The following is a 24,104-nucleotide window of genomic DNA, read 5'->3' as shown; positions in this document are numbered from 1 at the left end:
ATTTTATAATTATTATTTTATGCAATCTTAGGAAATATTTTTAAGTATACAGTATTTCATATTTACCTACATATCTACATTTTTCTGGAGCTTTTTATTTCTTTAGGTGAATTAGAGTTACCATCTAGTGTCAATTCCTGTCAGCTTGAAGGACTATGTATTATTTCTAGAAAAACACATATGTCTATGAAAAATAAGGTTATTTTGGCTTTACAAAATACTAGGTAATCCAACCTAGAGGCAGGTACAAGGGTAAAACGGGAAGAATACAAATATTTTATTTGTACCCATTAATTTCTGGCACATTCATACTCTTATGTGGTGTCTAGACATATTCTGGAAAATTTAACTGTGAAGTGGCCAATGATTTCTTGGATTATCGACCCATCATCTTCCTCCAACCTTTGTGAGAGTAGGCTGGATATTCCTCTTTTTTTTTAAAGTATTTTTAAAAGGAAATCTTGCAGTAGAGAGCACTTTGCCACTTTCTTTTGGACCTCACCAGCACCAACTCAAGTTAAGAGGGGAGCCCCACGATAATTCAGAATACTGGCGCTTGCCTTCCAGATGAGAAGACAGACACCTGTTTCTTCCCCAACTGCTGAGCTGCAGAAACTCACAGACCAATCCTGTCTCTGGGATGCAACTTCAGAGAGTTTTTGGTAAAGTTTGTCCTCAAGACAGAGACTGATGACTATTTCCACCTGGATGAACTTGTAGAGAGGAGGCTGGTATAGCAGCCTGAAATGGCAAGTTGAGGAAAGAGCAGCAGTGTACACAGTGTGCATGGCCAGAGTTTGGTGGATTTCCAGGGGCCAAGTGGATGCCACAAAAGGCAGTCAGCTGGAAGACTCCCGAAGGATCTTGACCCGAGTGGACAGTCTGTCGGGTGAGGAGACTGGGGATATGAGTAACCCCTGTGGCAGAAACTGAGGCAGTAAGTAACTGAGCTGAGGACTAAACACTGAGGAATTCAGTGTTCTTGGGCTCATAGGACCATCAGAATGACCATATACTCCCTCTGGTACTCTTCTGTACTGCTGCCAAACCTTTGCCAAGATCTTGTTCTTATCAATGTCTTGGTTTCATCTATTTGCACTATGGGGTTCCTATGGATGTTTGTCGCCTTATTTCATTCAAAATGTAGTCTGTGACATTTTTTTCTTTTGCTATCATAATGTTTCCATTTGTAAGACAGTATTTAGGGAAATCAAATCTACACTATCATTATCACCTTGCCATGACCTGCTAGCCTAATACTGACTCTTTGAAGAAACCAGGCCAGTTGACTTATAGAATGTCCCACAATCTGTATCATCTGATTGTTTCCTCATGATGTCATCTAAATTGTTCCTTTTGCTCCTGTATTTTCTACAGACTTGAAGTTAGGTCGAAAAGTTTGATCAGTTTTGGGTTAAGCATTTTTAACACAAATACTTAATAACTGCCAAGAATACTTCATAGGTGCTACTGTGCAACCCACTATTAATGATGCATTTACTAAATAATTTGTAGAATAACACTTTGGTTCTATGTGAGCATCCTGTTCAAAAACAACCTTTTATCAAATGCTTTTAACATCTGCTGTAGACTGAATGTGTCCCACCCAAATTCATATGTTGAAATCCCAACCCTCAATGTGATAGTATTAGGAGGTGGGGCCTTTGGGGGTGATTAGGTCATGAGGGTGGCACCTCATGAATGGGATTAGTGCCCTTAGAGGAGGCCAGAAAGCTAGGTGCTCCTTTTCCACCATGTGAGGATACAAGAAGCCACCCAGCTGCAACCCAGAAGTGGGCCCTCAGCAAGAACTCAATCATACTGGCACCATGAGTTCAGACTTCCAGGCTTCAGAACTATGAAAAATACAGTTCTGCTGCTGATAAACCAAACGGTGTAGGATATTTTGTCTTAACAGTTCAAGCTGACTAAAATAACATCTCTTGAGGTTCCTTACCTGAATCAATGATTATACTGAGAGTCATAAAACAGTGATTTACTAATTATTTAATTTTTTTCTATATTTATTAGATGGCATTCTTCTATAAATAACTAATGCAGTGAATACTGTGATGCTCTACTCAGATCTCCTTTTCAGAGTCAATATATCATCTCCCAGCTTCTGGGAAAATCAGCTACTGACTTTAAAGCTATATCTCTCATTGGGAACTGTCCTCAGCTACAGGTAACTGTCTCACTCTGAGTTATGCCCTCACCTCCCCACCCCTGCCCGGGAGCAGGCAATATTCAATGAGTGTCTGATGTAGGAATACAAAGGTCCAGCCCCCAATTTGGGCCATCCCAGCTCCAGAGCTCCCTGTAAGATTGTCAGAGGACTCAGCTGCAATTGCATTGAGGGTAAATTCTCCCTGTGTCCAATCCTATCTTTCTCAACCTCTTACAGATGTTTCTCCCCAATAAATCTTCTGGATGCAACTCTCCATCTCTGTTAACCCGGAACTCACTCTAAGACAATGACAAGGAGCCTTTTTTCCCCTCTTTCATCTTTTTTTAAAAATTTGTTCATTTTTGGAGTATTAATATGAACTTACGGCTTTTTATTTATTTAATGTATTACAATAAATTGCAGCCATTTTCTTCTTCGTGTTCAAATGACCAAATGTGGACAGTGAAGGCCCTTCATGATGCCTCCTATGTCCTTTAGACAATAGTCTTTAAGTGTGTCCTTCCTTTCTAGCACAAGAAGAAAATCTATGCTCATCATGTATTCTTCCAGCTCAGAACCAGAATCAGACATTTCTCTAGAAATCACTTGTTTCTTTTTAGGGGAAATAGTGGTTAGAGAGAAAGATCTGGGCACTAGGGATAAACTGTTTTCTTTTCATTTCATTTTCTAAATGTCTTTTTTCTGGTATACAGAAATGTAATTTATTTTTATACAGACATTTCACTGAGGTCACACCAGAATTAGAACCAAGTTCTCCTGAATCTCAATTGCTATTAGTCAGAAATATTTCTAGCTGCAAATAACAGGAAGCTAATTCACAATGGCCTAGAAAAACAAGATGTTTAGTTCATTCATCTAGTAAGGAGTCTGATGACAGTCAGCCTAGGACTCATGTAGTGGTTCAATGATCCTGTCAGGGACCCAGATTGTTGCTGTTTAACCACTTTTTAGTTTGTACTCATGCTTCTTGCCTCATTCTTACAAGATGACTCGCCTACTACCAGATATTATCTATATTCTAGGCCAAAATAAGGAAGGATAAAGAGGTTAATGGTAAAAAACAATTCTCCTTTCCAGGCTTTGCCTTTTCTAATTTGAGAAAGATGCCCTCTCTCTATATTTCTACTTAATCATCATTGGCCAGAACTATCTGTCACAAGTCCAACTCTTGATATAAGGTAGGTTAAAAAATTGAGGGGGGTTATTTTCTAACTTCCAATAACTGTTAAAAAAAAGGAAAGTTAGAAGGAGTCAAGAATGAATGTTGAAAGTACCTCTTATGACACAAATGAACTTATTTACAAAACACAAACAGACTGATGGTTACCACAGAGGAAAGCGTGGTGAGGGGAATAAATTAGTAGTCTGGGATTAGCAGATACAAACTACTATATATAAAATAGATGAACAACAAGGTCCTGCTGTAGAGCACAGGGAACTATATTCAATATCTTGTAATAACCTATAATGGAAAGGAATCTGAAAAGGAATACATACGTATGTATGACTGAATCACTATGCTGTACGCCACGAATTAACACAACATTGTAAATCAACTATACTTTCAATTAAAAAAAGGAAAGTACCTCTTGTGATAGTTGCACTAAAGCCAACATTCCTCCCACTATATAATTCTGTTAGGTAAAGCTTTGACAAAGTGTGACAAAGCCTGATCCATGTAAAAAAGGATTCCTTTGAATACAAAGACCTCAAGGTACTTACATTTAGTATGTACATCTAAAGACTTAAGATATGCTATAAAAAATGTGATCCTTGTTCACTGGAGAAGAATTTTTATTTCGTTTTCTCAAGATAATTGAGGCATAATATTAACATCATATAAGAAAAAAGAAATTCTAGCAAAAGCTGAATTACTTGTTTTGGACCAACTATCCCATGGAAAACAACTAGAAAACCTGGGGACAATATAAGAACAACTGTTTGAAGGCATTGAGACTTTGCACCACTAAGACCCAGAAGTGGAAGGAAGCCAAGAAGTAGAAGGCTGCCTTTCCTCTCAAAGTGATCACCATTCTGTATATTTCACAACTGAGCGCTGTGACTCAGAGATTTCAGCAGCCTTACATGGTCGTCAGAAGTTCAGGGCATGTCAAGGCAGACAGGTCTTTATAAACACCCCAAGATTTTAACTGGAGTAAGTGTGAAATGAGATAAATCATTCCTAGGAATGAAGCTCGGATTTAAATTAGCTCAATACCTGATTGGATTAAGGTGAGAAGTCACGGATACATTAGTATCAGGAGTGAAAAAGGGAATGTCATCACAGATCTTACAGACCCAGAAAGGTCATTAGAAAAGATTATGTTGTAAATCAACCAGACTTCAATTGAAAAATTTTTAAAAAATAAAGAGATGAAAGCAAAAAAAAAAAAAGATTATGAAAAACTTTCACTAAAAATACAAAATTGATACAATGAGCTAAATTCTAAGGAAAAACTGTAACAAGCTGACACGTGAGTAGAAAAATCTCAATTTTCCTGCATCTATTTATAAACATTTAATCCATAATTTAAAATTTTTCCATAAAGAAAACTCAAGGTTCACATGGCTCACTTGATGAATTTTATCAGGGAGCTAAGGAAGAACTAACACTAATATTACACAAACTCGTCCAAAGAAAAGGAACTCTTCCAAAGAGAAGAAGGAAAGGAACCTTTTCCATCTTGTTTTATGAGATCAGCATTAGTTTAATCCAAAAGCTGACAAGAACATTACAAGAAAGGAAAATTCAGTTTAATCTTTTTCATGACACTCTAAATGAAACATCAGTACATTAACTCCCTATTAAAAGATAATAGGGCATTACTAAACCGGGTTCATTCTGGGAACGCGATATTCGTAAATCAATGATGCAATGTTACATTGATAGAATAATGGAGAAAAATCACATCTCAGTACATACAGAAAGGGCATTTAATAAATGTAACATCCATTCATTTTAAAGCCTCCTTGCAAACCAGGGATAGAAGGAATCTTTCTTAAACTGGTAACTGATACCTAGAGAAATTCTACAGCAAGGATGTCTTCTTCCAAATATGACAGGTTATCTTCTCTCATACCAATTCTCCGGCTGATAGAAACTATGACAACTAAATAAAATACCAAAAGAGCACAGCTTTTTAAAGGCATCAGAGACAAAGCAAGGAGACCAGCACAACAGAGGACTAGATGATTAAGTGAAGGGACACACACTGAGGTGAGCTGCTTCTTTCTTCCCTTGAGGCATCTGTCAGTTCCTAGGCTGTGCGGAGCCAAGGTGAAGAGCAGAAAATGGCAATTCAGAGTTTTGAGAAGTCTCAGGAGGGAGGGTATAGCTCAGTGGTAGTGCGCATGCTTAGCATGCATGAGGTCCTGGGTTCAATCCCTGGCACCTCCATTAAAAAAAAAAAAAAAGCTTTGAGAAGTCTCATGAAGTAGGGCCAAAATTTTAAAAAATGGATTTACTGCTTCTCATTAAGGCAGCCAAGACTTGAGCTCCAAACTGTGGGCACAGTTCAGTTTCTAAACTACACCAGACAAGATGTCATGAAGTCAAGTGGAAAGCAGCAACTAAAAAGCTAAAAACTTGAGCAGAGCTTTGGGATGTCTCATAGTGACAGAGAGACAAAAACTAGAGATCAGAGTCTGCCAGGCTTTCAGGTTAAAATCTTGAATGGCTTTGTCCTAGGAGAGGCAAACCAGTTATAGAGCAGCCTTCAGAAGATGAAATAGATTCTCAAATCACCTTATTCCTTGATGGATCAAGGCTATCTGCTTCTACTATATCTGGCTCCCAGAAGAAAAGTCAATTGTTTCTGGAGGAAACATCATGCAGAGGAATTTTTTCAAACTCTTCATATCCAATTTCTGGCATTCATTAAAAAAAAAAAATCACAGGCACACCATGAGTCAAATAAAGGAAAGCAAGATAAAACAGATGATACAAAGAAACCCAACAGTAATCCAAATATTTGAGTTATCAGACACAAATTTTAAAAAAAACTGTGATTACTATGTTCAAGAAATTGGGGGTGGTAGGGTATAGCTCAGTGGTAGAGCAGCTGCTTAGCATGCAGGAGGTCCTAGGTTCAACCTCCAGTACCTCCATTAAATAACTAAATAAACCTAATTACCTCCCCCAAAAAAACCCCCAAAACCCCCCATAAAACACACCAAAAAACCAAAAAAAACCTCCACAAACAAAATAAATACATAAAATATTAAAAAAAAAAAGATGTTGGATATAGCATAATAGAAGTTTAGTGAACTAGCTGAGAGTTAGTAGAGACTATTCAGGCTGGAGCATTATGAAAAAAAAGGAATGAAAAAATAATGGAAAGAGTGCAAAAGACATGGAACATGGGGTAAAGGTCCGATCTATGTTTAACTGAAAGGCAGATGGAAGAGATACCAAAATTGACAAATGATATCAAGCCACTGATTCAAAAGCTCCACTAACCTCAAGCAGAATGAATACAAAGGAAATCATAACTAGGCACACTGTAGTCACACTGCTGAAAACAAAAGAGAAAAAAAGGAAAATCTAATTGCAGCCGGAGGGGAAAAGGCACAATACACTCAAATGAGATACAAAAAGAATGGCAACTGAGGGGGGAGGGTATAGGTCAGTGGTAGAGTGCATGCTTACCATGCACAAGGTCCTGGGTTCAATCCTTAGTACCTCTATTAAAATATATATATATATATATATATATATATATATATATATGTATATCTATAAATAAATAAACCAAAATTACCTCCCCCCACAAAAAAAAGAGTGGCAGCTGAGTATAAATATAATGAAATGATATCTTTAAAGTGCTGAAATAAAATAACTGCTAGCCTAGAATTCTACTCTCAGGGAAAATATCCTGTTAAATGAAGATGAAATAAAGTTGATTTCAGAAAACCCAAAACTGAGACAATTAATTGCTAGCAAACCCACACTAAAATGAATAATACTAAAAGAGATTTCTTAATGTTAAGAAATAATGATCCTTAAAAAATAAAAAGTGCCAAAATTATGAAGAGTACTGGAAATGGTAAATTTGTGGCTAAATCTATATGAACATTGACTGTATTAAGCAATTATAATAATTCATTGAGAGGTTTAAAATATATGTAGAATTAAAATTCAGGTCAGCAATAGTACAAAAGATAAGAGGGGATTGAGCTAAAATAGTTTGTATCATTGAACTGTGGCGAAAGCAGTAAAAGTATTAATCTATAGAAGATTAATAAATTGTGGGTGTAGGTCACATAATCTCTAGGGTAACCACCAAAAGAATAATTAAAGACTACAAAACTAACAAGGTGACAGAAGAGAAATGAAAGAGGGAATTGGAAACCATACTTTTCCTCTAGCAGGAAGAGGAGGCAGGTTATCTTTCAGCAGATGTGAGTATTTGCAACACCTGTTAGACTCCTTTCTACGCTAACCACCCAACCACCCTGGAGCCATGGGACAGCTGGGCTGTCTTCGGCAATGGCTTTCTGCAGTTTTCCGAACTCTGGGTAGCAGAAAAACATTCCTGACTTTCTAGATCATGGTGATCCTAAAAGTTAGTGGTGGCTCCTGACCTGTGCTCCTCCATTCCCTTACTTCCGGGAATTATGACAACCAGAGAGCCTTGGAAGCCATGTTGAAGCGGGCAGAGATGCCAGCCCGGGTCCTATATGGAGGAATGCCACCTGTCAAAATGGAAAACCCATGGTTGATTCTTATTTGAGCAACAAAGGAATTGCACCTGAGCCATTAGATTTGGGGTGTAATTATTCCAGCAGTTTGGCTTACCCAGAATAATACAAGAGTTGTAGCATGTATCTAGTTATGGGCAGTCCCTAGAGTTTGCGGACAGGCAACTAGGCTTACAAATGGTGTCTAGGCATCAGAGAGACCTGCTTGGGTCCGTTTTCCCCAGGGTGGTGCTTGCACGGGCATTCAGACCAGCAAAGAGAGCTCTTTTGACCTTTCTCCTGGGCTCAGTATAGCTGGGTCCTCTTGGGCAGCTGAGACCTGTGTTCAACACAGCATGGAGGACAAGGAGGCCAGGAATGGAGATCACTCTGGTTTTTCTTGTAAAGTCTTAAATAATCCATCATTGAAGGATGCCCATTCCCTTACTATTCTCCTTCCCCAAAGGCTCCTATACAAAAGAGGGAGGGAAGGAAGGAGGAAGGACATTGGCTGGGAAGTCAGGTGGAATGGGTCCTAGGCCCAGCCTGCTAACAACTTCCTGAAGCATCCTTTCCCTCTATGGGCCTCGGAGTCTTCAACCCCAGAAGGGAATTAGTGAGGAGTCTTAGTACTGAGATTCAGAAGCAACCCAATCCTATTTCTCATCCCTTACTCACCATCTGTGTCTCCGTGTGTGTGTGTGTTCCGAGCAGAAGTGATAGTTGCTAAACCAGAGGGTCCCGAAATCCTTATCTTGACTCAGAGTGCACTATGAGGGCCAGCAAAGTAGCGCCACCTGGGAGCTTGTTAGAAATGCAGAATCTCAGGGCCCACCACAAAACTACCAAATCAGAATCTGCAATTTAGCAAGATCCCTAGGGGATACCGTTGTGCATTCAAGTCTCAGAAGTACTGCTCCAGAGGACCCGGGGTAAGACAAATGTCAGCTTGAAAAAAGAATGGGAATTGGAGTCGGGAGACCTAGGTTCTCGTTTGAGTTCTGCCACTTACTGGCTCTACAAAATTGACCAAGACATGTAACCATCCTGATCCATTTTCTTAAATGAGGTTGCTTTCATAACTATGGAATGGTGTAAGGGTCAATGGTATGTATTCTGGAGACAAACAGCCTAATCTTAACTCTTTATTTCATTTAGTAACTGTGAAGCTTTGAGTAAGTCACTTGACATGTGTGGGCTTCAGTCTCCTTAACTGGAAGGTACAGCCTAATAATACTGAGGGATTCTAATGATAATTTTAAATTTAAAATGAATATAAATAAACAGTACCTGGCATAGTCTACATCCGCAGTACATGCTTTACACACTGCTTTATAGTAGCAACTTTCCATGGCAGAAAGAGGCCTTGAAAGTAGAGTCGGCCCCAGCTAGATGAAGTCTTCCTCCTTTGGGGTTTCCCATGGTGCACACACTTCTCAATTGACGAACACAGTCATTCAAAGATTGAAACTCATCCAAAGACTGAGCCGCCACCCAGCCATGGGATTGGCTTCAGGCCACCATCTTGGAACCATAACCAGTCCCCTGGGGTGGATTCCCACACTGTCTAGTCCAGCTCCACTCACTCTGCAGACTCTCCTGCCTGTGGGAAATCTGCACAGAGAGCAACGCAGTCCGGCCAGGAGACCAACACTTGCAGCTGGCCCGCCCTTTCCTACAGGAACTCAGCCAGTTCCAAGAGCAGAACGTCTCAAGTCATCGCTGATGGGCCTGTCACACAGTCACTGCAGGGAAGACCTCCAGGAAGAGGCAGGTACCAGAGCCCCTCAGCAGATCAGCGCATCATAGCAAGAAAGCAAGCCCGCTCGGCCGCCGCCACAGCAAGGACTCAGGACCTCCGCTCCTCCTCGGAGGGGGAAAAGGCAGAGCAGAGCCCTCCGGGGGCTGCTACTCAGATCTGCAACCTCCCGACAAACACCAAGCGAGTCTGCCGCCCAGGGCAGAGCCATACAGGGTTCACAAGGTCCACCCACTGGGATGGCTGAAACAAACCAACCTGACAATCTACAGCAACAGTGTGTTTAGGGTCCCCAAGACCACCCTCAGCCTTAATGATTCCCCGGAAGGACTCAGGACTTAGAAAACCTGTCATCACTCTTCCGAGTCCGGTGAGTCCTGCTGAGCTGTCACAGACACACTTACGACTATCACAGAGAAAGCAAAGGGAAAAGGCGCACGGGGCAAGTCCAGTGGAAACCAGTTGTGAGACCCAGCTGTCCTCTCCCAAAGGAGTCACACGGACAGTGCTTAATTGTCCCAGAAACGATGGGACAAACACCTGCAAAGCGCTGCCAGCCAGGGAAGCTCCCCCACGCCCAGGGGCCCGCAGGTTGCACCGGAGGTCAGGCACGCGGGCGCGCAGCACCCGTGCGCCTCGCTGCAGCTGCTCAGTCCACAGCCCCCAGATGCCAAACCACTACAGCACGGCCCAGGGCCTCACACACACAGGACAGATGCTCACCAGAAGCCACGCTGTTGGCACCACCACATGGTCACGTGGCACAGCGGAGCCTGGAATACAGAGCTACTCCATCAGGCAGAACAGGCCAGGGGCGTAGAGGTGGTCTCCCAGGAGCTGGACGAGGACCAGTCCTCCTGAGACAGGCTTTTCTTTGCAATCAAGGGCCTGAGTGACACGGGCCTGCTGGGGTTGCCCTTTACAATCAATTTTAACTTACTTGGAGGCCTAATTGCCATTTTAAAAAAAACGTTTTCAGTTGCACATGAGTGGTGGTCCTGGGCAAGGCTGGTGGCGCAGGCGAAGCCCACAGCGCAGGAAGGAGCAGCAGTGGCCCCAGCGTGTCCCCTAGTGTGTGCGGAGAGGACAGCGGAATCTGCCTCCACTTACCAGGTGCCTGCTGTGGGCCAAGCCCTGGGCCGGGAGCTCTGAAGATGTTCCCAGGAACAGACACGATGGGCGTTTGGGCAGCGGGTCCTCAGCTACGACACAGAAGGACTGCGGCCCAATGGGCCAGTCAGTGGCAGAACCAAGCCTTCTCTTCTGTGGATTCGTAGATTCCAACAGCCAGACAGAGTGTGGGCTGGAAAGACACCACGGCACGTTTCTTGGTTCCTAGGTGCCCAAGTCCCACCAGGAAATGCGGGCACTGCCGGAGCAACCACCGCACGGCCTCTGCCACCCTGTCTCTTCCAGGCCAGCACTCGTTCCCGCACAGTCAGCAGATGGGGACAGTCTGAGCAGGGCCAGAGACCAGGTCTTTCTACAGCTGGGGCTTTCTCTACTGTCCTCAGGACATGGCCACACTAACTCTACTCATCTTTTCCTGCCTCCTGACAGTGGTGTCAGAAGAGGTTAGCAGGTCACCTCTTCTCCGGAAATAAAGAGGTTAGGAGCTGTGAACCTGGCCATCGTGTACCAATGCACCAAGAATTCACAGTAGGGGGCAAGTCCCACTCGCATGCCTGGCAGAAAACAGACTCTTCTCCGGGGATTTCTGCACAAGGCTTGGACAGTCACTTCCCAGGGCACTTCCACGTTGCAGATTTGGGCCATGATTTATCCAACCAACCTGGGGAATATTAGTTAAGGCGCAGAGGGGCAAGGGAAAGAGAGGGACAGGGCAATATGTTCAAATGGAAAAGGAAATAACTGTACGTTGGCTCCCATGACTGCTTTTGTCACGTGCTTCTGTGCAGTGCCTGGCACGTGTTGGCTGTCGCACAGGAGGAACTGGGTGTACTGGGCCCAGGCCCCGCTTGCCCGGACCAAGGAGTCCTGCTCAGTCACCAGGCAGGTCCAAGCCCACAGCACACACTTGGCCTCTTTCCTCCAGGCCCTGACAGGAAACAGAAAGCTTGCCTCAAGGGCACTACAGGCCTTTTTCGGCAGGCCACGTTGCAGGCTGGCCTTGCCAGTGAAACAGCTCTCCCCACTTCATGCTCTGTTTTCAAAAACGCAGATTTTCCAGAGACCCCCAGGGTCCCAGAAACTGCAGCGCCTCGGCTTCTGTCAGGAGAACCAGGCATCACGGTTCCCTCCTCACTTGTGCATGCTGCCGGCCCTCCAGTCCAGCTGCCAGGTGCTTCTCCAGGCCCCTTCCCAGGCTGAGCCTGACCCCTGCTCTCTGACCCCTGACCTGAGACCAGAGCGCCGGCGGGTCGGCCCCGCCCCCAAGATGGCCGCGCCCATGTGCCGCGGTGGGCGGCCACAGGCGCCGCTGCCGGTTTTCTTAATCTGAAGATTTAAGGAAGCAGGCGAGCGTGGCTTTGGGGACTAGAGGGGCGTGAATTCCCCCGGGAGCGGAGCGACGAGGAGGCCCAGCCGAGCCGGGGAACGGATTGGGAGAGCCGGCCTTGGCCTCAGGGGCGGGGCCCCGGGTCGTTACGTCTCGCCGCCCGAGACGCCTTCCCAGCCTTCCGTAAGACTCGTCGCGGAAAATGGTCGTAGGCTCTTGTCGCTCCATCGAGTCTCAGAAGGAGCTACGTCAGAATCTCTGTCCCCGAAAGGCGCCATATCACCTATGGGCAGTGTTGCCTCGCACCGCCCCCTCCTTCGCCCGGCCGCCACCAGCTCCTGCGCGTGCGCCACGCTCGGACCCGGGGTTCCCAAGGCAACGAGGAGCGGAAGTGCCCTGCTGACCCCGAGGGCGGCGCGAGTTGACGCTCGCTGAGACGTCGGGTCCTGGTAGTGAAGTAAGGGGAAGCGGAGTTGGGACCGATAGGAAGGTTGGAGGGGCCTTGGATAGAGAGCTCGCGTCTCTAGGGGTTTGAGTGGCAGGGCCTTTGGGATGAGTGTCGGGGGGCCAGGCTGCGGGGTCAATGAGTGATTGGTTCATTGACTGATTCATTCTGAGAATGTTTACTGAGTTTACTGAGTAAAATGCCAAGCACCGTTGTGCTTTTTCACATTAATCTTCGCAATAGCACTATGAGTAGGTGCTACGATTCTTTTCATTTTACAGAGAGAAAGCAAGAACAGAAAGGCTCGGAAACCTGACCAGAGTCACACTGTAAACCAGAGGGATCCTTTTTCCTTTTCCTGGAATAGCATTTATGCCTTTCCACCTAATAAAACCTAAATTTATTAACTTTGTTGCTTACTGTCTCTCCCCTGCGGGAATATAGCTCCGCAAGATGGGGGAATTATGATGTTTTGTTCACATAGAACAAAGCAGGCATATAGTAGGCACTCACCTCTTTTATTAAATAAATAAAAGCGGCAGAGCAGGCAGTCAGTTTTTTTCCAGAGCCCAGACTCTTAGGAAGTAAGGCAGTGCTTAGCTCCTTATCTGGCAGTAATTGAGTTACTAAATGTCAATTCTTAGGACGAGAGTGAAGCACTGTGCCTTCTAGTGTCGAGGAAAACATTTGGGTTTTCTTCAACTCTGCTCCATCATATGGAGATGCAACTCTGCTTGCATCTCCTGTGTGGTCATTGCCTTTCCAGGGTTAGGGTTCAAAACTGAGACCACTGCTCACCAGCCACCAGACCAGCTTATCTGCCATGGGCTTCCTTAGTTAGTCTACAGAAGACCCGGTCTGAGGCCTCAGAAGGAGGTGAGTTCCTCTGGTCAGAGGCAGGGACATGGTGCTGAAGTGATGGCCCCAGCAAAGGTACTATGTCTTTGGATCCTTTAGTCCTGCCTCCTTAGAAATAAGACAGCAACTCTGAGGGGAATTGGTAGTGAAGCACCAGCTTCTGGCGCTCTGGAATGAGAGTCCAAACCCCAGGGAAGATGCAGGAGGGTCACATGATCTGGTTGGAGGGAAGGGGCTCACAGGATAGCAGGTCCTAGAAGAACGGGACCTACAGTGCCCTCTGTCCCTTTCTCCCGCTGAGAGAGAGCCAGGCTGACACAGTGACTCAACTTCCAGCCACCATTAAGAGCTGTGTGATGGTGGTCAGTTGAACCCCTATTGGAGGAAAGAGTTGAAAGTTTCAGACCGATGGAGGGAGGCTGCCCTGCTGTAGTGCCTACAAGGGCATGATGAGGCTGGGAAGATTGACTACATGCCTGACAGGACTTTCTGCACTCCTGACACGTTTGTGCACACATCCTGTGCTTCTCTCTTTTGCCATGGGCTATTTTTGGCTTGAGTCAGTCCCATAGTATGAACATCCCACTTGTCTGTAGCAGAAATTTTGAATCTCCTCTCCCCTGATTAAATGGCCAAAGAGGTGTTTTTGGTGTGCGTGTGTCTGTGAATTTCAGAGTAGTCTCTAGGTAAGGTATCACCTAGGTCTGCTGCCTCATTGTGATGCTACTGTAACTGGGTCTGAGGACATGACTCGTTAAGCTCCGTAGTGCTAAACCCTGGTGTCCTGATACTAAGGCCAGGATTCCTACGGTAGCAGCGGTTACTCTGCACAAAAGCTCCTTGCTGAAACTTGATTTTGAAAACTGCCAAACAAGGAAGAATGTGGCAATCAAATGAACAGGATGGGGAATAAGGAAGTATCGGCAGGGAGGGTGGTGAGAGGCCAGAGAAGGGCAGAGGAGCAGGGATCCAAGGTCAGTGGTTTCCAGCTCCATGTAGAACTTATCAGTGCTGGGCTCTTAACCTCCCTTCACCACCCCCTCCCTTCCACCCCGTGCTCACCCCTGGTTTGTCTCCTTCCTTCAAACCACAGCAAGACGTCCCCCTCCAGACTTTGCTCAGGGTCTATCACCTCTAGGACTCAGTATGATAACAGATGACTTGTAATAATGTCTCCCTTTTATTTTACTAGTCATTAATATTTACTGTCAAAAATGAGAAAATGCAAGTAAACAAAAGAGGAAAGGTGAAGTCACCACTCAAAGGTAAGCAGTGTCAACATTTTAATAAATGCCCTCCCTCAAAACATGCATACGGCTTAACCAGCGAGATCGCACTTGCTTTCTTGTAACCTGCTTTTAAATATGTCAAGAAATGAGAACAAGAGTCCATTGCATTTTACACATGTGGTATTTCCCATTTTGTATGTCTTACTTTTTTAATTTTTAATTTTTTTATTTTTTAGGAGGAGTACTTAGGTTATTTATTTATTTATTATGGAGGCGCTGGGGATTGAACCCAGGACCTTCTACATGCTAGGCACGCACTCTACCACTGAGCTATACCCTCCCCTCTTGTATGTCTTATTTTGTAACTAATTCCCTTTTGCTGGAGGTTTCATTGCTTCCAAAGTGTTGAAAGGTAGAAACACCTACGATGAACGTCCTCGCAGCCTGTGCTCATTGATGATTCCTTTTCTGTGGTCAATTTCCAGGCATAGAATCCTTGAGAGAAACGAGGTGTCAGGTTGTTAATGGCTTCCGAGTAGAAGTCCTTAGACAGAAGTCATACATATGTCCAGGAAGAGAAAATAAATTCATGTGCAAAATCCACAGGGGCTTCACCGTGTCCCAAGGGAACAGGCTGGTGCTACCAGGCCATGTTTCCAGATCATTCCCCTGGGGCGCGGGTGATTGTTAGGCTGCTGGTGGTGGTCTCCTGGCTGGATGCACTGATCTCGACCCGCCTACTTCTGCCTTCGCAGATCTCCATCCTTTGTCCGGGCAGAACCAAATGGCCCTGTCCCAGGTGAGTTCCTACTTTACCCCCTACTTTTTTTCCAGTGCATTTGAGGCAGCAATTAGGAAATTGTATTGCAACCTTGAAAAATCTGTCAGTCCCCTCGCCTCTGGCTGTTTTCTGTTCAACCTGCAATCTACCTCAGGTTTCTCCAATCCTTCCCCTTCCCACACACACACACACACACAAAACCAAAAAAAGTTTAGGAAAAAAAAGACTTTCCTTATCTACTTGTTACTCTGGGAACTGCCCCTCATCTTTTTTTCTTTTCCCTCCCAGAGAAGATTGTTTAAATACATAGACTCATCTTGCTTTTTCTATTTCTTCACTTCCAGTTCACTTTTTGCTTTATCATCACGTTTAAAATAATGAAAGTAAGTCCACATTTTGTGTTCTCACCTGCATAAAAAATAGTATCCAAAACACCCTACTTCTGCTCCCCCCAGGACCACATTCTTCCCCAGAGACGCCCACTGTGAACAGTTTGGTGATAACGAGCTATAGATGCATTTAGTCAGTTTAACTGAAAATAGATACATAAGTAGCGGTGTGTGTGGTTTTGCACAAATGCCGTCATAGTCCCATACCTGTCCTGCTTTCCCCACCTGGTTATATTCCGGGTGTTGTTCCCCATCAGTACATAAAGTTTCTTTCAGCTCCTATTTCATAGTGTGAATGTATCACTTAACTATTTCTCTACTCATGGATACTTAGGTTTTTAATTTTCTTCTGTTGTAAACACTGCCTCATGAACAATTTTCTGTGTATCTATTTGCCCATTAGTGCAGGCATTTATGGAGAATACACCTGGAAGTTGGGTTTTTGAGTAAAAGGTATTATTCACATTTTAAATTCCTGGACTAATTGCTACTGTCACAAAATTTTAAAGACCAGGTAATTTCTATGTTCAGCTTTTCCAGGCTGTTGAACAATGAAAAGGAATCTAGTTCATGTTATGACGTCACTTAAATTCAAGGACGAGACTGCAAAAAAGTAAAAAGTGAAAAACCGCTTTCACTTAAAAATGTGGATTCTAAAAACATTCTGAATAAATTGAATTGAGCATTTTTAAAAGGAGTCTACGCATACAGGAAAAAGTTCAAACAAAAGCTTTGCTCAGCAAAAGGTCAAAAATAATTTTCCCTCTCAGCCTGTCCCTGTGTCTCCTTCATTTTTTCATACATCCTTCCAGAGTGCACGTAGGCATATCTGTCTTGATAGAAGAATCCCTTTGTTTTCTTTTCTTCTTTTTCACGTATTATAGCATGTTCTGGTACTTTTCACGATCATTCCATTTCACTGTTTGGTCAACAGCAGGTTTTCTCACCTTGTCACTCCTGCCCTTTTGGGCCAGAAAGTACTACGTTGTAGACAGCTGCCCTGGGCATCAGGGGATATTTAGCAACTGGCCTCTATCCTCTTGCCCCCAACCCCCCTCATTGTGACCCTGGGCTAAAGAGGAGTGCGCTGTTGCAGGAAACATTGACCTTCAGGGACGTGTTTGTGGACTTCACCCTGGAGGAGTGGCAGCTACTGGATGCCGCTCAGAAGAACCTCTACAGGGATGTCACGCTGGAGAACTATGGCCACCTGCTCTCTGTGGGTGAGGGACCCTCCGCAGGGTGACCAGAACGCACCCCCTCGTGTCTCCCTCTCTCTGCTGCTGCTCAGAGGCATCTGGGCCCTGAAGGAGTCAGGCCTCAGGCTCCCTGTCAAGAATCTGTGATGGTGTTTGCTCCCTGCACGGGATGTTCATGCTGTCACCTCCTCTGTGAATGCTCTGCCCTGAGGAGAAGCTGGCTTTGCTTGTGGGGAGGTCACCAAGGCCAGAACACCTCCGCCCTGCAAGGACGGGCCTCAGCTCTGGAAGACCTCTGGCATTAATAACAAAGTCCTGTGTCATTTCCCCTCAACAGGATACCTCATGGCCCAACCAGGCGCAATCTTCAGGATGGGACAAGTTGAAGAGGAGGCCGGGATGGCAGATGGACAAACCCCAACGTGGAGCTGTCCAGGTGAGCCCACGCCAGGCCAGGGCAAGGGGACCCAGTAGGTCAGTAAGATCTTGGTCTCGAGGGCACGCCCAGGAGCTCTTCTCAGAAACCCCAGGTTTGGGGATGCGACTGGGGTCACAATGCCCCACCTGCTGCCCCTTGGCAGCCCTGCATTCTCGGGGTTCAGACAGAGGCAGCCACTGCTGTTCTTCGCACCCCATCTCACTGTCCAGCATCTAGGTGGCTGGGGAGCCGTGCCCAGCCTTTTCTCCCTCCTCTTCCTCCTCCTTTCTGGACGCTGTTAGGACTTCCCCCCTCTCTTGGGCATTCGCATTCTCATCAGAAGAGGTGCAGATGGAAGGGTGATGTTTCCTCTTTATTTGGCATACTGTGGGCTCTTGAAGTCTGAAATTTGGAGTCTTTAACCTCAGGGAAATTATCCTACCTGGTTTATTGGAGTCTGGATGGACAGAAAAGCTTTTCTAGTGACTTTCAGCTCAAGCAGGCCAGGTACCCACCGTGTCCTTGTCTGCCCTGTGTGGCTAAATGGGTTTCTGATTTCTTATTTCTCTCAGGCTCTTCCACATCTGACTTGATACCACCTGTTGTCAGATTCCTGCTCTTACCAGTACTTCCCTCCCACTCAATTGTTTTCTCTTTTGCATTATCTCTATTTATTAAAAAAAAGTAAATAAACTTGAGAGCATACCACTCCCATGGTGGCGTGCTTCAGTGAGCGGTGTCTCAGTCCTGGGCAGAGTTTTCTGTTGTTTGTTTTTGCTCTGAGCCCCTTAAGGAGATCCAGAAAGTCTTCAGATGTTGGCCTTCCTCTTTTTCTCTCCCACTCACAGTGGCCACTCAGTGGCTCATCCCAAAGAAGTCTGACAAGAGCACTATTACTGTTCGCTGTGGTCCGTGGACCAGCAGCCTGGGCCTGGCCCAGGCGCGAAGTAGAAATGCAGACTCTTGGGACCCACCTCAGATTGACTGAACCTGCATCTGCTTTCCAACAGCTGTTTAGAGATGAGTTTCAGACGCTGGCCCAGCTAATGTCAGGCGACTCCCCTTGTGGTTTCCCCTGAGCCCACTCCTGCCTGGCGGAGGCACCTTCTCACTCAGAGCCTCCCATTGCTGCTGTGTGCGCCCACCTCCCTGTCCCTTCCCCCGGGGACGTTTTACGCTACAATTCCCTCTTTACGCTACAATTTCCTCTTTACGCTCAGTCCATCCCAGATCTGTTGCCCTATAGAGATTCACCAGGGTTTCTGGTCTGCTCATGGCATGCTTTTTGCTGCTTCCACCATTTCCAGGAATTGTCTCATTCTTATTTCTTTGTTAGGAGGAGGCACCTTCCACCCTCTGAGTCACATTAAAAACTGTATTATATTCAAAGTGTCACAGCCGGGAGGGTATAGCTCAGTGGTAGAGTGCGGGTTTAGCAGGCACGAGGTCCTGCGTTCAATCCCCAGTACCTCCATTGAAAACAAATTTTAAAATAAACCTAATTACCTCTCCTCCAAAAAAAATCTGTAACTAAAAGTATCACATGCACATGTTCCATCAAAGTGTGCAGGACATTATGGGATGCAAAGTAATCTCAGTGCTTTCCCAGGCACAGCTCCAAGGGCAGCCTCTTTTCAAGGTTTCTGTTTTTAATTCCTCCGATGAGCACCTCCAGAGGGCCAGGGAATACTTTGACATCCGCTTCTCTGGAGTTCTCAATTTTCTCTCCCCGCTATGAAAAATTGGGACTAGCTCAGTTACACCTTGGCCTTCCACTCCCTAGCTCTTCACAGTGTCTGTTAAAGTTGTATTTTTCTTTTCTTTGTTGGCCACATTTGCAACTTCAAATAACAGAGCTAAGCTTCTGTTTTTGCATTCCACTTGGTCACTTTTTAAAAAACCCAGCTAAGAGCCAGCGGCTTATTTCTCAGCCTGGAACACAAAGCCCTAGAGGCGAGAGCCTGCATCTTGTTCTCACTCTTCCCGGGGCGGGGCGGGTAGATAGGTCCGAGGGAGGAGGTTTGTTACCCTTCCGCAGCCCAGGGGTGCAGAGCTTGGGCTTTGGCACTCACAGCCAAGATTCATCTTCTGGCTTCTTCATTCACAACCTGTCACTTTGCACACGTGGCTTAGCCTCTTTACCTATTTGTTGAACAGGGTTAATGCTAGAACTTACAGGATTGTCAGAATTTAATCAGTCGGATGAATGTAAAGCACCAAAATGGGTGCCTGGAACAAAGGAAGTTCTCTATATATGTTATACTACTTTTTATGGTTATTAGCCATACGGAATGTTGTTTTAGTGTAGTGGTTGTTAATCAGAAGTGTATCACAGTGACCTGGGGAACCCTCAGGATACTCCTGAGTAGGCCCCACCCTCTAGAAATGGTTTCAGAAAGCCAGAGGTAGGCCTAGTTATGTGCATTGTGAGTAACACTCCCCGTAGATCTGATGCCCATGTCTAGTTCAGATTCATTGCTTTAAATGTCCGCTGAGAGGGGTTCAAAGGACTGGGAGAGTTAGCAAGGCCGTCACCCAGGAGCACTGGCCAGCTTGGTTCTCTTCCATTCTTCAAGCTGCTTCAGAGACCCTATTCTCCTCTGGCCCCTGGATGAAATCCCTAACAGGTCTCATAAATTCTCTGGTCGTTCTGAGATCATAAACATCTTCTGTCAGGATCCAAGTATCAAGAGAAACCTCACTGTCATATTTGTTAGCTTAAGTTTGTTGAGCTTTCCACAGAAAACGCTTTTTACTTTTGGTAAATTTCTGTATCGTGTGTTTTCCTCTTTGTTAATTTCTCCTTTTACTTGTATTTCCTTTTCTACCTCTTTGGGTTTACTTTGCTTTTCTTTTTCTTTTCTTTTCTTTTTTAATAGACTTTATTCTTTTAGAGCAGTATCAGGTTCACAGCAGAATTGAGCAGAAAATACAGAGAGTTTGCACATAGCCCTGCCCACCCACATATATATACTCCCCTACCCTCAACATCCCTCATCAGTGTGGCATATTTGGTACAATCGATGAACCAACATGGGCACATTATTATCAACCAAAGTTCATAGTTTACATTAGGGTTCACTCTTGATGTTGTACATTCTATGGGTTTTGACAAATGCATAATGACATGTAGCTACCATTATAGTATCATACAGAATAACTTCATTGCCCTAAAAATCCTTTGTGCTCCATCTATTCATTCCTCCCTCCCTCCCTCTCCCCAAACTCCTGGAAACCATGATCTTTTTATTGTTTCTGGGCTGTTTGTTCTTTTTCAACTTCTTTTTTCCACAACATTTTATCAAGAACATTTTCACACCAAACAAGTGAAAGAATTCTAATTTGAACACCCGTATAATACCACCTAGATTCTACAGTGAATGTTTTGCTATATTTGCTTTATCTCCTATCGATCTGTGCACCAATTCCTCTTTTCTTTCATCAGTCTCCCTTATTTTTTGTGTGTGATGTGTTTCAAAGTTCTGGAGATCAGTACACTTCATACCTAAATACTTCCACAGTCATATCATTAACTAGAATTCAATATTTGTTAGTATTTTTTTCTACCCTTAATGCTTAACAGGTGTTTCAGTAAAAGGAAATGCAAAAATAGTACAATATGATAGTAGGTTGTATGTGGTAACATTTTAACATAATTTCCATACTTTCCATGTATTGTCATGATATATTTATTCTGATGTAACTACATCCTTTTTTTTTAAATGTGGTTTATTGAGGTACAGTTTATATACCATGAACTTCACCTCTCTTAAGTGTACAGTTCTCTGACAAATAGTCATGTAAACACCACCACAATCAAGATATTGGACATTTTCATTCCCCTAAAACATCCCCTTATTCCCCTTACAATTAAACTTTTCCACTCCCACATCTGATCTTATTTCTTCTAGTTTTGTTCTTTCTGGAATGTCACGTAAATAAATCTTAATTGTACATAGCCTTGTATGTCTTGGTTCTTTCATTTACCTTAATACTTTTTCGATTCATCCACGCTGTGATGTGTATCAGCAGTATGTTCCTTTTTGTAGCTGAATGATGCCCCATTTGCTTATCCCTGGACCAGGTTATGTGCTTTTGAATTTTTTCCAATTTTTGGTTATCATGAAAGAAGCCGGTATGAACATTCATGTTCAGGACTTTGTATGGATTATGTTTTCCTATTTCTTAGGTAAATATCTAGAGTGGGATTGCTTGGTCATGTGTCAAGTGTATGTTTAACTTCACAAGACACTACCAAACTGTTTTCCAGCATTAACTGTATGATTCTAGTTGCGCACCAGCAACATATGAGAGTTCCAGGTGTTTTGCCAGTTGCCAGCACTTGGTGATATTGGCATTGTTAGTCTTTCTTCCTAGTAGTGGTATAAGAGTATCTCATTGTGATATTAATTTGTATATCTCCAGTAACTAATGTTGAGCATCTTTTCATGTGCTTATTTGCCATCTAAACATCTTTGGTGAATTGTTGGTTATCATCTTTTGCCATTTTTGTTATTATTAAATTGTGAGTGTTCTTTATATATTCTGAACGCAAGTTCTCTATCAGCCATGTGTTTTCCAAGTATTTACCCCCATGCAGTGGCTTGTTTTTTATCTTAACATTGTCTTTGAAAAAAACAGACAATTTTAATTTTGATAAAGTCCAGTTTATCAAGTTTTTCTTTAATGGTTCGTGCTTTTGGTGGCCTATGAGACAATTCTCTAACCCAAGGTAACAAGGATTTCCTCATATGTTTTATTTCAGAGGATTTAGAAGTTTAGCTCTTATTATTTAGGCCTATGGCCATTAATGAGATGAATATTTTTACATGGTATGAGGTAAGGGTCATTTTTTTTTCTTTTTGGCATGTGCATATTGAATTGTTCCAGCAGCATTTTTGAAAAGACTATCTCTTCATTGACTTACCTTGGCACCCTTGTCAAAGACAGTTGAACACATATGTGTTGGTCTGTTTGCCAAGACCATACTGTCTTAATTACTGTAGCCTACATCAAGTGTTCACATCAGATAACTGTGAATCTTCCAACTTTGTTCTTCCTTTTCAGAATATTTTGGCTATTCTAGGTCCTTGATATTTTCACATCCCCAAATTTTGGAGTCAGCTTGCCAATTTCTGCACAGACGCCTGCAGGGATTCTTGTTTGGGATCACATTGAATCTGTGGATCATTGAAATACTAATGACATCGGATCTTTTGATTCATTAACATAGTGCATCTCTCAATTTATTTAGGTCTATACAGACTTATCTCAGTAATATTTGGTAGTTTTGAATGCATAGGTCTTGCATACGGAATGCAACTGCAATTTAAATATTTCATTTTAAACATAGCTGTTTGCTTTTTATCAACATCTCCTGTGTTTGTTATTGTTTTTAATCTACTGGTTGTTCTAGAGATTAAGATATACATACTTAACCTTTCACTGTAGTTATCTTTTAACACTTCAAGTCATATGTAGAAGGTTTACAGCAATATGGGTCCCTTCCCTTCCCTCCTTTATGTTACAGCTTTCAAATGTATTATATCTACATACATGTTAACCCCGCCCCAACGTTATAATTTTTGCTTTCAACAGACATACATATCTTAAAGAGTTCAAAAGGAGAAAACTAGTCTATATTTACCCAGATATTTTACCATTTCTGTTGCTCTTTATTTCTCCCTTGAAGTTCCATGTTTCCCTCTGATATGATTTCCGTTCACCCTGAAGAAGATCCCATGTCATTTCTCTTAGAACAGGTCTGCCAGTGATAAGATCTCTTAGTTTGTCTTCTCCTGAGAATTTGTTAATTTTGTCTTCATTCCAAAGAATATTTTTGCTTTGGTGAAGAATTCTGGGTTGACATTTCTTTTCCTTTAGTATTTTTAAGATGTTCCATTAGCTTCTGGCCTCCATTGCTTCTGATGAGAACCTCACAGTTATTTGCACTGTGCTTTTTTTTGCCCGTGACTGCATTCAAGATGTTGTCTTTACTTTCCAGATATTTGATGATAATATTTCTGGGTGTTTCTTTGCATTTATATTGCTTTTGGTGTGCTGAGCTTCTTATATCTGTAAATTTATGTCTTTCTCCAAATTTGGGAGCTCTTTTGGCCATTATTTCTTCAGATCTTTTTTTCTGCATTAGTTTCTTTTCCTGTGAAGATGCCAATAGCATGAATGTTGGACCTTTTGATATTGTCCCACAGATTCCCTGATGCTGTTTTTTCTTTCTTTTATTTTTCCCAGTCTTTTTTTTTTCTTCTATTCTTTAAGTGGGCAGGTTGGATCATTTCTGTCAGTTTAACTCCAAGTTCATTGACTCTTGCCCTTGTCATGTCCATTCTGCTGTTAAGTTCATCCCGTGTGTTGGCTTTGTTTTTTGGTTTTTTAATTTCAGATATTGTCTTTTTTAGTTCTAAAATTTCCTTTTTTTTTTTATAGTTTCTGTGTCTCTGTTGAGAACTTCTACTTATCCATTCACTTGAAGCGTGTTTGCCTTTACCTCAGAGCTTAGTTATAACAGCTGCTTAACTCTCTTTGGTATTTCCAGCATCTGGCATCTGTTCATCACCTTTTCCCTTGAGAATTGGTCACATTTTGCTAGTTATTTGTTACATTGAATGATTTTGGATTCTATCCTAGATAGTGGTGATTGTTTTGGTATTTCTAATCTTTGTTTATCATATAATAAACCT

At 43.4% G+C, this 24,104-nt stretch overlaps 1 protein-coding gene and 1 long non-coding RNA gene across 5 annotated transcripts in view; one reads left to right on the top strand and one right to left on the bottom strand.

Annotated features, from left to right (window-relative positions):
* Positions 1–12,112, bottom strand: part of LOC116150720 (uncharacterized) — a 142,828-nt gene extending 130,716 nt beyond the window's left edge. The window contains exon 1 of the long non-coding RNA XR_004134464.2: positions 10,737–12,112. This is a non-coding gene — a long non-coding RNA (uncharacterized LOC116150720). The remainder of the gene's footprint in view (positions 1–10,736) is intronic.
* A 74-nt stretch (positions 12,113–12,186) lies between these two features.
* The window catches only part of ZNF674 (zinc finger protein 674), a 36,235-nt gene continuing 24,317 nt past the window's right edge, over positions 12,187–24,104 (top strand). Inside the window, exons 1-5 of one of the 4 annotated variants that reach the window (XM_064483245.1) lie at positions 12,187–12,541; positions 13,296–14,652; positions 15,372–15,415; positions 16,883–17,009; positions 17,323–17,421. In XM_064483245.1, the coding sequence (XP_064339315.1) occupies positions 14,610–14,652; positions 15,372–15,415; positions 16,883–17,009; positions 17,323–17,421 (313 nt within the window). In that variant the 5' untranslated portion in view covers positions 12,187–12,541; positions 13,296–14,609. Of the gene's footprint in view, positions 14,653–15,371; positions 15,416–16,882; positions 17,010–17,322; positions 17,422–24,104 lie in introns of all 4 variants that reach the window. The other 3 variants (XM_064483244.1, XM_031445361.2, XM_064483246.1) reach the window with 3 other exon arrangements.

This window comes from Camelus dromedarius, chromosome X (assembly GCF_036321535.1).
Source record: "Camelus dromedarius isolate mCamDro1 chromosome X, mCamDro1.pat, whole genome shotgun sequence".
Classification (NCBI taxonomy): domain Eukaryota; kingdom Metazoa; phylum Chordata; class Mammalia; order Artiodactyla; family Camelidae; genus Camelus; species Camelus dromedarius.
The sequence above is the reverse complement of the archived record's forward strand: the minus strand, read 5'-3'. Positions and strand labels throughout refer to the sequence as shown.